At 45.9% G+C, this 15601-nt stretch overlaps 1 protein-coding gene across 1 annotated transcript in view; it reads right to left on the bottom strand.

Annotated features, from left to right (window-relative positions):
* The window catches only part of LOC120917936 (IST1 homolog), a 34105-nt gene that overhangs the window by 343 nt on the left and 18161 nt on the right, over positions 1–15601 (bottom strand). Inside the window, exons 4-9 of the mRNA XM_040329565.1 lie at positions 14399–14486; positions 10522–10605; positions 8393–8503; positions 6073–6201; positions 4170–4295; positions 2875–2923 (exon numbers count right to left, since the gene is read on the bottom strand). Of these exons, the coding sequence (XP_040185499.1) occupies positions 2875–2923; positions 4170–4295; positions 6073–6201; positions 8393–8503; positions 10522–10605; positions 14399–14486 (587 nt within the window). The remainder of the gene's footprint in view (positions 1–2874; positions 2924–4169; positions 4296–6072; positions 6202–8392; positions 8504–10521; positions 10606–14398; positions 14487–15601) is intronic.

Below are 15601 nucleotides of genomic sequence, written 5' to 3'. Positions count from 1 at the left end.
GGCAAAGTGGTTGTAGAATCCTGACTGGACGTCATATGGCGTCCTCAGGATTCTGAGCCGCTGCGCGCCCCCGGGGGCGCGCATCGCGGCGATAGTTGTTGCGGGGTGTCAGTCCGACACCCCGCAACACCGATCAAGGTAAAGAGTCTCTCACGGAGACTCTTTACCACGTGATCAGCCTTGTCCAATCACGGCTGATCACGATGTAAACTGGAAGAGCCGTTGACGGCTCTTCCTCACTCGCGTCTGACAGACGCGAGTAGAGGAGAGCCGATCGGCGGCTCTCCTCCTGACAGGGGGGGTTCGCGCTGATTGTTTATCAGCGCAGCCCCCCCCCCGGATCGCCACATGGACCACCAGGGATGCCCACCAGGGAAGGGCAAAAAAAAAAAAATGGGGCAAAAAAAAGTCTGAAAAAAAAAAAAAAAGTCTGGGGAAAACAAAAAAAGATGCCAATCAGTGCCCACAAATGGGCACTGACTGGCAACAAGTAAATCAGTGCCGCCCCACAGTGTCCATCAGTGCCGCCCCACAGTGTCCATCAGTGCCACCCCACAGTGCCCATCAGTGCCACCCCACAGTGCCCATCTGTGCCGCCCATGAGTGCCCATCTGTGCCGCCTATGAGTGCCCAGTGCCGCCCATGAGTGCCCATCAGTGTCGCCCATGAGTGCCCATCAGTGCCGCCTATGTGTGCCCATGAGTGCCGCCTATGTGTGCCCATCAGTGCCACATACCAGCGCCGCCAATCAGTGCCACCTCATCTGTGCCCATCAGTACTACCTTGTCGATGTCCATCAGTGCCATCTCATCTGTGCCCATCAGTGCCCGTAATTGAAAGAGAAAACTTACTTATTTACCAAAAAATTACAGAAAAAAATAAAAACGTAATTTTTTTCAAAATTTTCGGTCTTTTTTTAGTTGTTGCGCAAAAAAAATAAAATCGCAGAGGTGATCAAATACCACCAAAAGAAAGCTCTATTCGTGGGTAAAAAAGGACGCCAATTTTGTTTGGGTACAGTGTTGCATGACCGCGCAATTGCCATTCAAAGTGCGACAGTGCTGAAAGCTGAAAATTGGCTTGGGCGGGAAGGTGCGTAAGTGCCCGGTATGGAAGTGGTTAATCATCAGCTGGGAGCTGGAAGAACCCGCCACTCAAGCTAGGTTTAGACCCCTTTGTTAGATATGACCAGATTCATGTTATAATTCCTCCTTGGACTATCCCTGGTTACCAGGGCCGTTTGAAGGAATTTGGGGGCCCCAAGCAAAATGGGGGGGGCCCCCAAGCACCCACCCCGCATGCAAAGCCTACGTTAACGCTACACAATTTTTTTTTCTATTCTTACCTCCCGTTCTTCCCTGTAGGCTGCCGCTGTAGCGTGGCCGAGCTCCTCTTCCCCCTACCCCTATCAGATAGTGCCGGGTACCGCGCGTGGTACAGGAGATTCAGCTTCCTGTCTTCCCGGGCCGGACTGAAAGGAAGTGAGCACTCAGAACAGGAAACTGAATCTCCTGTACTACGCGCGGTACCCGGTCAGACTGACAGGAGTCCAGGTGGAAGGAAGAGGAGCTCGGCCACGCTACAGCCTGGGAAGGGGAAGTTGGGGGCCCCAGGCCAGCTCGGGGACCCCAAGCAATTTTTTGTTTTGCCTGTCCTGTAGCGACGGGCCTGCTGGTTACTCCTGCCCAGATCTGCCTTAATCCCTTGCCGACCGGCTCACACACTTTTACGTCGGCAGAATGGCAGGGCTGCGCAAAGCAACATGTACATATATATATACATTGCTTTAAAGTTTCATACTGTGCGGGCGCTAGCATGCCCCTGCCGCAAGCTCCGTGACCGTGCACGTGGGACCCGTGGACTGGATGTTCGCCGGTGTTCCGAGATCGCGTCACGGAGTGGCAGAACGGGGTGGCGTGCCGTTGTAGACAAGGCATCTCCCTGTTCTGCCTAGTGACAGGACACTGATCTTCTGCTCCCTGTCACCGGGAGCAGTGATCAGTGTAACGCGCGCGCCCCTGCCGCGAGCTCCGTGACCGTGCACGTGGGACCCGCTAGGTGGCGCTTCCATCGATTTCCCCGTCGAGTATGCAAATTAGCTAGATACGCGAAATTCCCGAACGTACGCGCGGCCGACGCAGTAAAGTTACGACGTTTACGTCAGGCTTTTCCCGGCGTAAAGTTGCCCCTGGGTGTATGAGGCGCAGCCAGTGTTAAGTATGGCCGTCGTTCCCGCGCCGAAAATGTATAAATTTACGTCGTTTGCGTAAGTCGTCCGTGAAGGGTGCCGGACGTCATTTACGTCCACGTCAAAACCAATGACGTCCTTGCGACGTCATTTTGAGCAATGCACGCTGGGATTTTTTTGGGGTAGATTCAGTAAGAATTGCGCAGTTTTTACGTAGGCGCAGGGCACCGTTTTTGCCCTGCGCCCCCGCAAAATCTCTGCGCAACCCGCGATTCACGCGTGGGCGCTCCGGCAAAAATGCCTGGCGTAAGCGCGCGCAATTTAAATGATCCCGTAGGGGGCGGGAATCATTTCAATTAGGCGCGTTCCCGCGCAAGGACGTCATTTGCTTCAAAGTGAACGTGAATGGCGTCCAGCGCCATTCACGATTCACTTACGCAAACTACGTAAATTTTAAATTTCGCGACGCGGGAACGACGGGTATACGTAACAGTGGCTGCCCCTGCTAATAGCAGGGGCAGCCTTACGCAAAAAAACGCCGTATGGAAATGACGTAAGCTGCGTACGCAGGGCTCGCGTAACGTTGTGAATCGGGCCACTGTTATTTTTTTTATACACATCCTGACTCTTTGCATTCTGACGATACTTAGATAAGAAGAAAGATACGGAACTTGTATTGTACTTACCATTGCCCGGCGCAGGAAAAACCTGTATGTCCGGTCCCGGGGGTTTCAGCTGGGAAGAATAAATACAACAAATTTACACAACGAGCCTCTAAAGCGTAATAACTCCCCCGCCCTTCCCCCGTTATTACACACAGATAATAAGGAAGCCTTGGGGGGAGTTACCCATAGCAACCGATTTCTTTCCACATTCCTTAGTTCTGTATGGCCAGAACAATGACGGATCATTAATGAAATTGGATCTCACACACTCCAGAGCATTGGCGTCTGCAGGTAGGGGCAAGGGGGGGTAAAGGGCCCCCCCCCCTGGAATCAGGGATCGGATCTTAAATTCAGCACAGTTACGCTGCTATCGGGGTGCGGGCACCGCCAGTGGGGTGACACCATCAAGGTGCTGTCAAGCCCCCCCCCCCACCCGTGTAGTGTGACTGCGGGCTCTTTTCCCTGCTCAGTCTCCTTTCTAAGTAAGGGCCCGGATTCAGGTACGACTTGCGCATTATTTGCGGAGGCGCAGGGCAACGATTTTGCCCTGCGCCCCCGCAAATAATTTGCGCTGCCCTCCATTCTCCGTAAATTGCGAGGGCGCGCCGGCAAAATTGCCCGGCGTAAGCGCGCGCAATGTAAATGATCCCGCCGGGGGGGGCGGGAATCATTTAAATTAGGCGCGCTCCCGCGCCGAGCGTACAGCGCATGCTCCGTCGGGGAAACTTTCCCGACGTGCATTGCGGCAAATGACGTCGCAAGGACGTCATTTGCTTCAAAGTGAACGTGAATGGCGTCCAGCGCCATTCACGATTCACTTACGCAAACGACGTAAAATTCGAACGTCGCGACGCGGGAACGCCGGGTATAGTTTAGCATTGGCTGCCCCTGCTATTAGAAGGGGCAGCCTTACGCTGAACACGCCGTACGGAAACGACGTAACTTGCGTACGCAGGGGGCGCGCAACATTGTGAATCGGCGTTAGTATGCAATTTGCATACTATACGCTGACCACAACGGGAACGCCCCCTAGCGGCCATCGCAAGAATGCAGCCTAAGATATGCGTGGCATAAGTGGCATAATTTTAGGCTGCAGTCTGAATCAGGAGAACTCGTTACGCCGGCGCAAGTCAGCAATTGCGCTGCGTAACTATGGTTACGCGGGCGCAATTGCTTACTGAATCTGGGCCAAGGTCTATATCCAAACTTGACACAAACCTTTGGAAGGGAATTCTTCCTACCCGCCCACTTCATCACCTACCTACAAACAGCGACTGATGGAGTCAGCCCAGCACCATCTCTAAAGAGGTACTTACCACGGCATAGGAAGGAGGAAGACCAGGGAGGGCTGGCGGAACATTTCCCTTCTGAGAGGAAGGAGGAGGAGGATACATGAAGGTGCACTCTTCATAGACCCCAACTTCAGCCGCAGGAAATTCCTCCTGAAAAAGTCATAAATGTGCCATAAATTAATCTGCACTCACCGACTAGAACCACTAGGGGGAGACATAGAGCGGAAACATTTCTTTCCTTTTGTTTCCATTCGTTATTTCAATCATTTTGTTACATTTGTTTTCGTTTCGTCTTGTTTATTCATTTTTGAATTTGATCCAAATTTTTCATTCTGATTCAAAATGATTCTATTCAAAATTCAGAAGATGGTTATTTTTTTTTATTCTATTGTATTGTTTTTTTCCTATTCAATTATTTTCTATTTTATTCTTTTATTTTCTACTTTATTTGATTCAATTTTTTTCTATTTGAAAATTCTGATTTTGGAAGACGGTTAAATTCTTTCTTACGTATTCTATTCTGTTATTTTTTTCTATTCTGTTATTTTCTATTCTGTTATTTTTTTCTATTCTGTTATTTTCTATTCTATTCTATTAAAATTCGAATGACGTTTATTTTTTTACATTTTATTCTATTCTATTGTTTTTTTCCTATCCAATTATTTTCTGTTCTATTCTTTTATTTTCCACTTTATTTGATTCTATTTTTTTCTATTCGAAAATTCAGATTTTGGAAGACGGTTAAATTCTTTCTAACGTATTCTATTCTGTTATTTTTTCTATTCTATTATTTTCTTATTTTCTATTCTATTAAAATTCGGATGACGGTTATTTTTTTACATTTTATTCTATTCTATTGTTTTTTCTATTCAATTATTTTCTTTTCTATTCTTTTATTTTCTACTCTATTTGGTTCTATTTTTTTCTGTTCGAAATTCAGATTTTGGAAGACGGTTATATTCTTTCTAACGTATTATATTCTATTCTGTTATTTTTTTATGTTCTTGTATTTTCTATTCTATTATTTTCTATGCTCTTATTTTCTATTCTATTCTTTTTTATATTCTATTAAAATTAGACTTTATAAAAATTTTAATTTCGGAAGATGGTTATATTCTTTTTTATTTAATTTTTTATTTTATTTTATTATATTCTATTGAATCGGCATTGGAATTCAGATTTATTCTATTGAAATTTGAATTTTGGAATATTCATTCTATTCTATTATATTCTAAAGTTTTTTTAATATTCAATTATTTTCTATTCTATTCTAATTAGAATTTATTAGAAATTTTAATTTTGAAAGACAGTTATATTCTATTGTATTGTTTTTTTCTATTCTATTCTTTTATTTTCTATTCCATTCTAATCCATTCTATTAGACGGTTTTATTCTTTCTATTCTATTATATTCGGTGCTGTTTTACTCTATTCTTTTATTTTCTATTCTATTCTTTTCTATTCCATTATTTTCTATTCCTAATTTATTCTATTCGTTTCCATTCTATTTTATTTTATATTCTATTGTTTGCTATCTTATTTTTTTCTATTCTATTTCTTTATTCTCTTATTATATTTCCTTTCTTTCTATTCTTTTTTTTAATTCTATTCTGTTCTGTCTTACTCTATTCTATTCTTTTGTATTCTATTCATTTATTTTCTCATTTCAAATTGGAACGATAAGAAGCGCACGTCTACTAGGGGGGGCGAAACGCGTCTGAGGGACCTCTCCTGTGGGTGGAGAGCAGAGCTGACGCCGTCTTACATGACCGGTTGCCATTTTTCTGTAGCATGTGTCTGAACACGGCCATGTTACTGGAGCGTTACAGACCGCCGTGCTAAATAATAATCTGTGCGCGGTCCCACCATTCACGCAATGCGCGCACTTTTGCGACGATAAAACTGGACATTGGTTGGTAGAAACTTACAATCACTTTGGGGTATAGACCGTTCGCGTTGCTTCCGAAACCGCCGCCACCGGCTCCTCCGTTCCCCGGACCCCCTCTTCTATTGCTGCTTCTAAAATCCCTTCCATCGACTTCAGGGGGCACCTCGCTCTGAAGAGAGAGAAGTACAAAGTTAGAATCGTCTGATTTATGAATACAAAATAATAGAATAGAATAGAACAGAATAGAAAATAAAAGAATAGAATAGATTAGAAAATAGTAGTCATACAGGTTGAGCTTCCATGCATTTGGTAACTCAAGCTATTGCAGAAAGCAATGCGTTCACATGGAGCCCATTCACATATATGGGGGGGGGGGTCACGTGACCGCCCAGCAGACGTCAGAGTGGGATCTCAGCCTCTCCCTCTGTAGTCCATAGATTGGAAAAGGAGAGCGGCAGGCGGTCACGTGAGCGGCAGTCGGTCACGTGACCGCCCAGCAGACGTCAGAGTGGGATCTCAGCCTCTCCCTCTGTAGTCCATAGATCAAAAAAAAGGAGAGCGCCAGGCGGTCACGTGACCGCCCGGCAGACATCACAGTGGGATCTCAGCCTCTCCCTCTGTAGTCCATAGATCAGAAAAGGAGAGTGGCAGGCAGTTCACGTGACCGCCCGGTAGATGTCAGAGTGGGATCTCAGCCTTTCCCTCTGTAGTCCATAGATCGGAAAAGGAGAGCGAAAGGTGGTCACGTGACGTCAGAGTGGTATCTCAGTCTCTTCAATGTAGTCCATAAATCGTAAAAGGAGAGCGGCAGTCGGTCACGTGACCGCCTGGCAGACATCAGAGTGGGATCTCAGCTTCTCCCTCTGTAGTCCATAGATCGGTAAAAGGAGAGCGGCAGGCGATCAAGTGACTGCCCAGCAAACGTCAGAGTGGGATCTCAGCCTCTCCCTCTGTAGTCTATAGATTGGAGAAAGGAGAGCGGCAGGCAGTTCACGTGACCGCCCGGCAGATGTTAGAGTGGGATCTCAGCCTCTCCCTCTGTAGTCCATAGATTGGAGAAGGAGAGCGGCAGGCGGTCACTCGGCAGACGTCAGAGTGGGATCTCAGCCTCTTCCTCTGTACTACATAGATTGGAGAAGGAGAGCGGCAGGCGGTCACGTGACTGCCTGGCAGACATCAGAGTGGGATGTCAGCCTCTTCCTCTGTAGTCCATAGATTGGAGAAGGAGAGCGGCAGGCGATCGCTGGCAGACGTCAGAGTGGGACCTCAGCCCCTCCCTCTCTAGTGCATAGATTGGAGAAGGAGAGGGTGGGCGGTCACGTGACCACAGATCAGCGAGTTAAAGTAAGGTATTTAGCAGAAGAATAAAAAAAGAAAATTTAGTGCATTTTGTCATAGCAGAGGGTCCGACAGTGATTGTGAGCACTGCCTTTACGAACACTTTAAGCCTTGTACACGCGGGTCGAATGTCGGGCGACGTCAGCTGGTTCTTTAGAAGCCATCCGACATTCGGCCCATGTCCGAGCACGCAGCTTGGCTGGCTTCCATTGGATGAGCATGCCGGAAAACCAGCAGACGGCCAACTTCCCCTGTCAGGCCACAAGAGCTCAGCTAGTGGTGTCGCTGGCTCTGCCAGTTGGCGTTGGCCCTGGGTCTATGAATGTAGGCACCATCAGGTAGAAGGTCGGTCAGCCACGGCTCAAGGAACCCCGGGAGACCTCCTGAGGAAGCCCGGGAGACCTCCTGAGGAAGCCCGGGAGACCTCCTGAGGAAGCCAGAGAGACCTCCTGAGGAACCCCGAGAGACCTCCTGAGGAAGCCCGAGAGACCTCCTGAGGAAGCCCGAGAGACCTCCTGTCCTGAGGAATCCCGAGAGACCTCCTGAGGAAGCCCGGGAGACCTCCTGAGGAAGCCCGAGAGACCTCCTGAGGAAGCCCGAGAGACCTCCTGTCCTGAGGAAGCCCAGGAGACCTCCTGAGGAAGCCCGGGAGACCTCCTGAGGAAGCCCGGGAGACCTCCTGAGGAAGCCCGGGAGACCTCCTGAGGAAGCCCGAGAGACCTCCTGTCCTGAGGAATCCCAAGAGACCTCCTGAGGAAGCCCGGGAGACCTCCTGAGGAAGCCCGAGAGACTTCCTGTCCTGAGGAAGCCCGGGAGACCTCCTGAGGAAGCCTAGGGTTGACAATGGCTGTAGTAGACAGTAGCTGGGTTCCTATCAGAGAAGGGAGAGTGGCGCAGTCTAGGTGCCAGGCAGTCATGGGGGAGTAAATGCCACACTTGCTGAGCCCGTTGGCACCTCGCTGAGTGATGCCACCGTTGTCTGAATGAAACCAGTGCTGCCATAAATCCCCCATGTCACTCACCATGACTCTGGCGTCCGGCTCATACTCCACTTTGTAATTCTTGGCGATCTCGATCAGGTATCTCTCCACCAGGATTTTAGGGGGCGCTTCCGCACTTAGCTTCTGCATGAGCTGCGGAAAGAAAGCAGATCAACAAAAGTTTGTACACCCCGGAATGAAATAACATTTTATTGTTCCTGTGGGCATGTGCAAAACTAAAAAAAAAAAGGGGGCAGATCCACAAAGATCTGCCCCGGCGCAACGTATCTGAGATACGCTACGCCGCCGTACCTTACCTGGCTTTGGTTTCGAATCCATAAAGATTTCGCGCCGCAAGTTACGGCGGCGTAGTGTATCTCAAGCGGCGTAACGGCGCGGAATTCAAATGCGGCGAGTAGGGGGCGTGTTTCATTTAAATGAAGCGCGTCCCCGGCGCCGAACGAACTGCGCATGCTCCGTTCCTAAATTTCCCGCCGTGCATTGCGCTAAATGACGTCGCAAGGACGTCATTGTTTTGACGTGGACGTAAATTACGTCCATCCGCGATTCACAGACGACTTACGCAAACAAAATATATTTTTTTTTAATTATACGCGGGAACGACAGCCATACTTAACATGGCTGGTTTAACTACACGCCACGAAATAGCAGCTTTAACTATACGCCGGAAAAAGCCGACTGGAGACGCCGTAAAAGAATGCGACGGCCGCTCGTACGTTCGTGGATCGTCGGAAATAGCTCATTTGCATACTCGACGCGGAAAACGACGTGAACGCCACACAGCGGACGCCGAAGAATTGCATCTTAGATCCGAAGGCGTACGAAGACGTACGCCTGTCGGATCTAACCCAGAAGCCGTCGTATCTTGGTTTGAGGATTCAAACTAAAGATACGACGCGGGAAATTTGAAAGTACGCCGGCGTATCAGTAGATACACCGGCGTATTTGCTCTGAGGATCTGGCTCTGTATGTACAATTTAACTTCTTGAGACCCGGGCCATTGACAAATGACGGCCACAAGGTGGCGCTACAGGTCCGGGAGGCCGTTTTTTTACCGCCTCCGCTCCTCCTCGCACTGGGGGGCGCGCGAGCGCCGCCGGCGCGTCACTGAGATGCCGATGCACGTGCCTAGCGGGCCCCCGATGTCCGCCAGGTACCCGCGATCACCCGTTACACAGCCAAGGACGTAAACACAGAGATCCACGTCCTGTCAGGGAGAGAGGAGACCGATGCTGTGTCCCTTGTACATAGAGACACATATCGGTCTTCTCCCCCAGTCAGTCCCCTCCCCCCACAGTTAGAATCACTCCCAGGGAACACATTTAACCCCTTCCTCGCCCCCTAGTGTTAACCCCATTCCCTGCCAGTCACATTTATACAGTAATCAATGCATATTTATAGCACTGTTCACTGTATAAATGTGAATGGTCCCAAAAATGTGTCAAAAGTGTCCGATGTGTCCGCCATAATGTCGCAGTCCTCACAAAAATTGCAGATAACCGCCCATCAATGTTGTCTATCAGTGCGGCATATTAGTGCCTCCTCATCAGTCCTGCCTCATCAGTGCTCATCAGTGCAGCCTCATCAGTGCTCATCAGTGCAGCCTCATCAGTGCTCATCAGTGCAGCCTCATCAGTGTTACCTATCAGTGCCGCCCATCAGTTCTGCATATTGGTGCCTCCTCATCAGTGCCTGTCAGTGCAGCCTCATGAGTGCTCATCAGTGCAGCCTCATCAGTGTTGCCTATCAGTGCCCATCAGTGCTGCATATTAGTGCCTCCTCATCAGTGTCTGTCAGTGCAGCCTCATCAGTGCAGCCTCATCAGTGTTGCCTATCAGTGCCGCCCATCAGTGCTGCATATTAGTGCCTCCTCATCAGTGTCTGTCAGTGCAGCCTCATCAGTGCCGCCCATCAGTGCTGCATATTGGTGCCTCCTCATCAGTGCCTGTCAGTGCAGCCTCATGAGTGCTCATCAGTGCAGCCTCATCAGTGTTGCCCATCAGTGCCGCCCATCAGTGCTGCATATTAGTGCCTCCTCATCAGTGCCTGTCAATGCAGCCTCATCAGTGCTGCACCACATTTTGCACCCTCCAGGTTTTAGTAAATCCCCCCCCTCCCCCTCCCGGTGTCAGTTCACAGACTATACTCACTCTTTCGCTGACTGTTCCGATCTGATTGGTCCGGCAGAGGTTGCCGTATTCCTTGCTGTATTTATTGCAGAGCTGGCTGGCCACCTGGAACAGAAAGTAGGAAAAGTAAGTCGCATTATTCATGTATTTTCTTTCGCAATAGCAAGAAAAAAAAAGTTTCCACTCCTAAACATCAAAGCAATTGGAGTCCTGAGCTTTCTCAACTGAATGGCAGAGGGCGGGGACTGATGTCTGGAGTGGGCGGGGCTTTATCTTGACTTTTAGCAGAAGTCAAAGCCTCTTGACAAAGACCTGTGCTTGGGATCTGGGCTTGGCTCCACAGGGACACACCGATCATTCTGAAACGCTAACAAAGGTGTTCAGAGACGCTTCACACTACACACTGCGTACTGCGGCCATTGGAAGTATAAAATACCCCCCCCCCCCCCGGCATCAGTGCCCCATCATTGGTTCTAGTGGGAGGAATAATGCCCCATTGATGGTGTTAGTAGGGTGAATGGTGCCCCATCATTAGTGTTCAGTTGGTGGAATAGTGCCCCAAGGGCCAGATAAAGACAAGCAAAGGGCCACATCTGGCACCCGGGCCCTTGTTTGGAGACCACTGATATGTAGGGCTAGATTCTCAAAGACTTAAGACGGGCGTATCAGTAGATACGCCGTCGTAAGTCCGAATCCGCGCCATCGTAACTTTAAGTGTGTGCTCAAACTGAGATACGCTTAAATGTTGCTAAGATAGGACCGGCGTAAGAGCCCTTTTACACTGGTGCGTTCTTGCAGCGTTTTCGCGGTAAAAATAGCGCTGTTAAAACGCTCCAAAAACGCCCCCTCCATTGAAATGAATTGAAAACGCTGTAAAAACGCGGTAAGGTAAAAACATGGTAAAATCGCTGTAAAATAGCAATGTTTTACCGCTATTTTAACACTCCACTATAGGCCTTTTCAGTGTGAAAGGGCTCTTAGTCTCCTACGCCGTCGTATCTTAGGGTGCATATTTACGTTGGCCGCTAGGTGGCGCTTCCGTCGATTTCAGCGTAGAATATGCAAATGAGCTGGATACGCTGATTCAGAAACGTACGTGCGCCCGTCGGATTTTTTTACGTCGTTTGCGTAAGGCTTTTTCCAGCGCAACGTTACTCCTGCTATATGAGGCATAGTATGGACGTCGTTCCCGCGTCAAATTTTGAAAATGTTACGTCGTTCGCGAATAGGGCTTTGCGTAAATTATGTTCACGTCGAAAGCATTGACTATTTGCGACGTGATTAGGAGCATGCGCACTGGGATACGTTCACGGCCGGCGCATGCGCCGTTCGTGAGAAACGTCATTTACGTGGGGTCATGTTTTATTTACATAAAACACGCCCACCTCTTGACAATTTGAATTTGGCACGCTTACGCCGGCAGATTTACGCTACGCCGCCGCAACTTACGGAGCAAGTGCTTTGTGAATACTGCACTTGCCTCTCTAAATTGCGGCGGTGTAGCGTAAATAACATACGCTACGCCCGCACAAACTTACGTCCCCCTACCTGAATCTAGCCCATAGTATGTAACAGAAATGTTCTTGCAGTTCTTCTTTTGACCAGGTGAGGGTGCAAAATACTCGCATCTATTTGTTCACTGTGATGTAATCATTGCTACTATTTACTTGCCCTGCAAAGCTTTTGGGAAGGGCTGTGTACACAGAAAATACATTTTCTATAGAGTTGTTATATCCCGGTTGGGTCTATGCTGCCTTCATGGAACATAAAAATAAAAATAAAAGCCCATGTTATTGTGGATTTTTATATTTTAGGTGTTTATCGACTAATAGTCTGTAATGAATAATCTCAAAGCAAATGTATTTTTTTTTAATTATTTTCCCATTAGTTGTGTGTAATAATATGTTATGGTTTTTCTGTGTACTATAAGGATGGTCATATATCTGTGTATTTAAATATTTTGAATAATATTATTATTATTATTATTATTATTATTATTATTATTATTATTAATAATAATAATAATAATAATAATAATAATAATAATAATAATAATACTATTAACACTACTACTACTACTACTACTACTACTACTACTAATAATAATAATAATAATAATTCTATTAATATAATACTAATTCTATAAATACTACTACAAATAATTATATTAAAATATTAATATTAATAATAGTAATAATTATTAATATTAGTAGAAGTTGTAATATTATTAATAATAATAATAATAATAATAATTATTATTAATATTTTAACAGAATTATCATCATTATTATTAGTAGTAGTAGTAGTTTGAGTAGTAATAGTATTTATAGAACTATTATTATATTAATAGAATTATTATTATTATTATTATTATTATTATTATTATTATTATTATTATTATTATTATTATTATTTTAATAGAATTATTATTAGTAGTTTGAGTAGTAGTATTTCTATAATTATTTTTTTTTTAATAGAATTATTATTATTATTTTAATAGAATTAGTAGTAGTAGTAGTAGTTTGAGTAGTAGTAGTATTTATATAATTATTATTATATTAATAGATTTATTATTATTTGTAGTAGTAGTAGTATTAGGCCCCGTACACACGATAGAATCCATCCGCAGTTAAATCCCAGCAAATGGGTTTCTGCGGATAGATTCTATAGTGTGTACACGCCAGCGGATCTGTTTCCGCGGAGAAATCTCCTCTGGGATGGATTCCAGCAGATCGGATATTTGCTGACATGCACAACAAATCCATCTGCTGGAATCCATTCCAACGGATGGATCCGCTCGTCTGTACAGACTTACCGGATCCATTCGTCCAAAGGGATTCCCCGCACGCGTCGTAATGATTTGACGCATGCGTGGAATTCCTTATATGACAGCGTCGCGCCCGTCGCCGCGTCATAATCGCGGTGACGGGGTGACACGTCATCGGCAGAGGATTTCCGCGCGGATTTCAATGCGATGGTGTGTACACTCCATCGCATCGAAATCTGCGGAAATCTTTGAGAGGATTTATCCGTGGAAACGGTCCGCTGGACCGTATCTGCGGATAAATCCTCTCGTGTGTATGGGGCCTGTGTGTTAATAGTATTGTTGTTATTATTATTATTATTATTATTATTATTATTAATATTATTCAATATATTTAGATACACAGATATATGACCATCCTTATAGTACACAGAAAACTGCAAACTATTGCTACGTAAATCATAAATATTACTAATAATAATAATTTTCAATATGTTATTAGTATTATTATTATTATTATTATTATTATTATTATAATAATAATAATAATAATAATAATAATAATAATAATAATAATAATTAATATTAGTAGGAGTAGTATTAAAATAATAATAATATATTGAACAAAAATTATAACAGATTGAAAACTATTATTATTATTATTATTCATGATTTACGTAGCACCAATAGTTTGCACAACGCTTTACAAAATTGAGGCCGACAGCCTTGTTTCCCATCTTCGCCCCCGGCAATGCTTGTCCCTGTCTCGGTGACTTGTTGTTAAGGTTCCCCTATCGAGATGGTTCCTGTAAGGACTGCGCAGGCGCAATCCTTGCCGACGGAAATCTCAGAACCTCGGCCGGCATCCAGGCTCATTCTTTAACATCCCCGTGGATTGGATGATGTTAAAAAAAGAGCCAGGAGGCCGAGCGAGCGGAGCGAGGACGTGAGGCCGACTGGCCACTTTCCTCAAATTCAACGTCGCCCTCCGAGGTTCGGAGATTTCCGTCGGCAAGGATTACGCCAGCGCAGTCCTTACAGGAACCATCCTGATAGCCGGAACCAGATCGTCAGATCACCGGCACTGGTAGACACCACAATGTTTTGGAAGCTGTTGGTAAATTTGTTGCTCACTGTCTTGAGCTCAGAGACTTCAGTCTGCATGCGGGGGGCCGCCCAGATCAGGGTGGACACAGCTTCAGCCAATCCGGGGTCCAGTTGCCTGTAGAAGAGAAGACGGTTACACAGGACCCTGAAATGGTTCTTCAATACTCATTTGCACATTTTAAGGTACTTTAGTGGCCTTTTTTAAACTTTTTTTTGCTACTAAGTGATAGCCCTATTATTAACCCCTAATCCTAATACTAAACCCAACCCTAATATTAACCCCTAACCCTAATATTAACCCCTAACACTAATACTAACCCCTAATACTAATCCCTAACCCTAATGTTAACCCCTTACCCTTATATTAACCCCTAATACTAACCCCTAACCCTAATATTAACCCACAACCCTAATACTAACCCCAACCCTAATATTAACCCCTAACCCTAATACTAACCCACAACCCTAATACTAACCCCAACCATAATATTAACCCCTTACACTACTACTAAACCTTAACCCATAACTATAATACTAACCCCGAACCCCAACCCCTATTATTAACCCCTAACCCTAATATTAACCCCTAAACCTAATTCTAACCCCAACCCTTAATATTAACCCCTAACACGAATACCAACACCTAACCCTAATACTAACCCCTAATGCCTCGTACACACGACCGTTTTTTCCGTCGGAAAAACTGCGATGAGAGCCTTTGGCCGGGAATTCCGATCGTGTGTATGCTCCATCGCAGTTTTTCCGACAAAAAAAAAAGAGAGCAGGATCTCTTTTTTCCTGTCAGGAAAAATCCTAGCGGGAAAACCGTTCGTCTGTATGCTTTTCCGACGGGAAAAAAAAAACGCGCATGCTCGATGTAGAACTTCATTTTGTCGGCTCGTCGTAGTCTTTTACGTCACTGCGTTCTTGGCAGTCGAAAGTTCACCGGACTTTTGTATGAACGTGTGTATGCAAGGCAGGCTTGAGAGGAATTCCGTCGGGAAAACCATCAGTTTTTTATCCGACGGGAAAACCGGTCGTGTGTACAGGGCATCACCCTAATACTAACCCCTAACACTACTATTAACCCCAAACCCTAATACTAACCCCTAACACTACTATTAACCCCTAACCCTAATACTAACCCCTAATCCCAACCTCTAAACCTAATATTAAGCCCTAACCCCAATATCAACCCCTAAACCTAATACTAACCCTAATATGAAACCC

The sequence above is a fragment of the Rana temporaria genome, chromosome 11 (assembly GCF_905171775.1).
Source record: "Rana temporaria chromosome 11, aRanTem1.1, whole genome shotgun sequence".
Lineage (NCBI taxonomy): Eukaryota > Metazoa > Chordata > Amphibia > Anura > Ranidae > Rana > Rana temporaria.
This window is presented reverse-complemented; position numbering and strand designations above follow the sequence as displayed.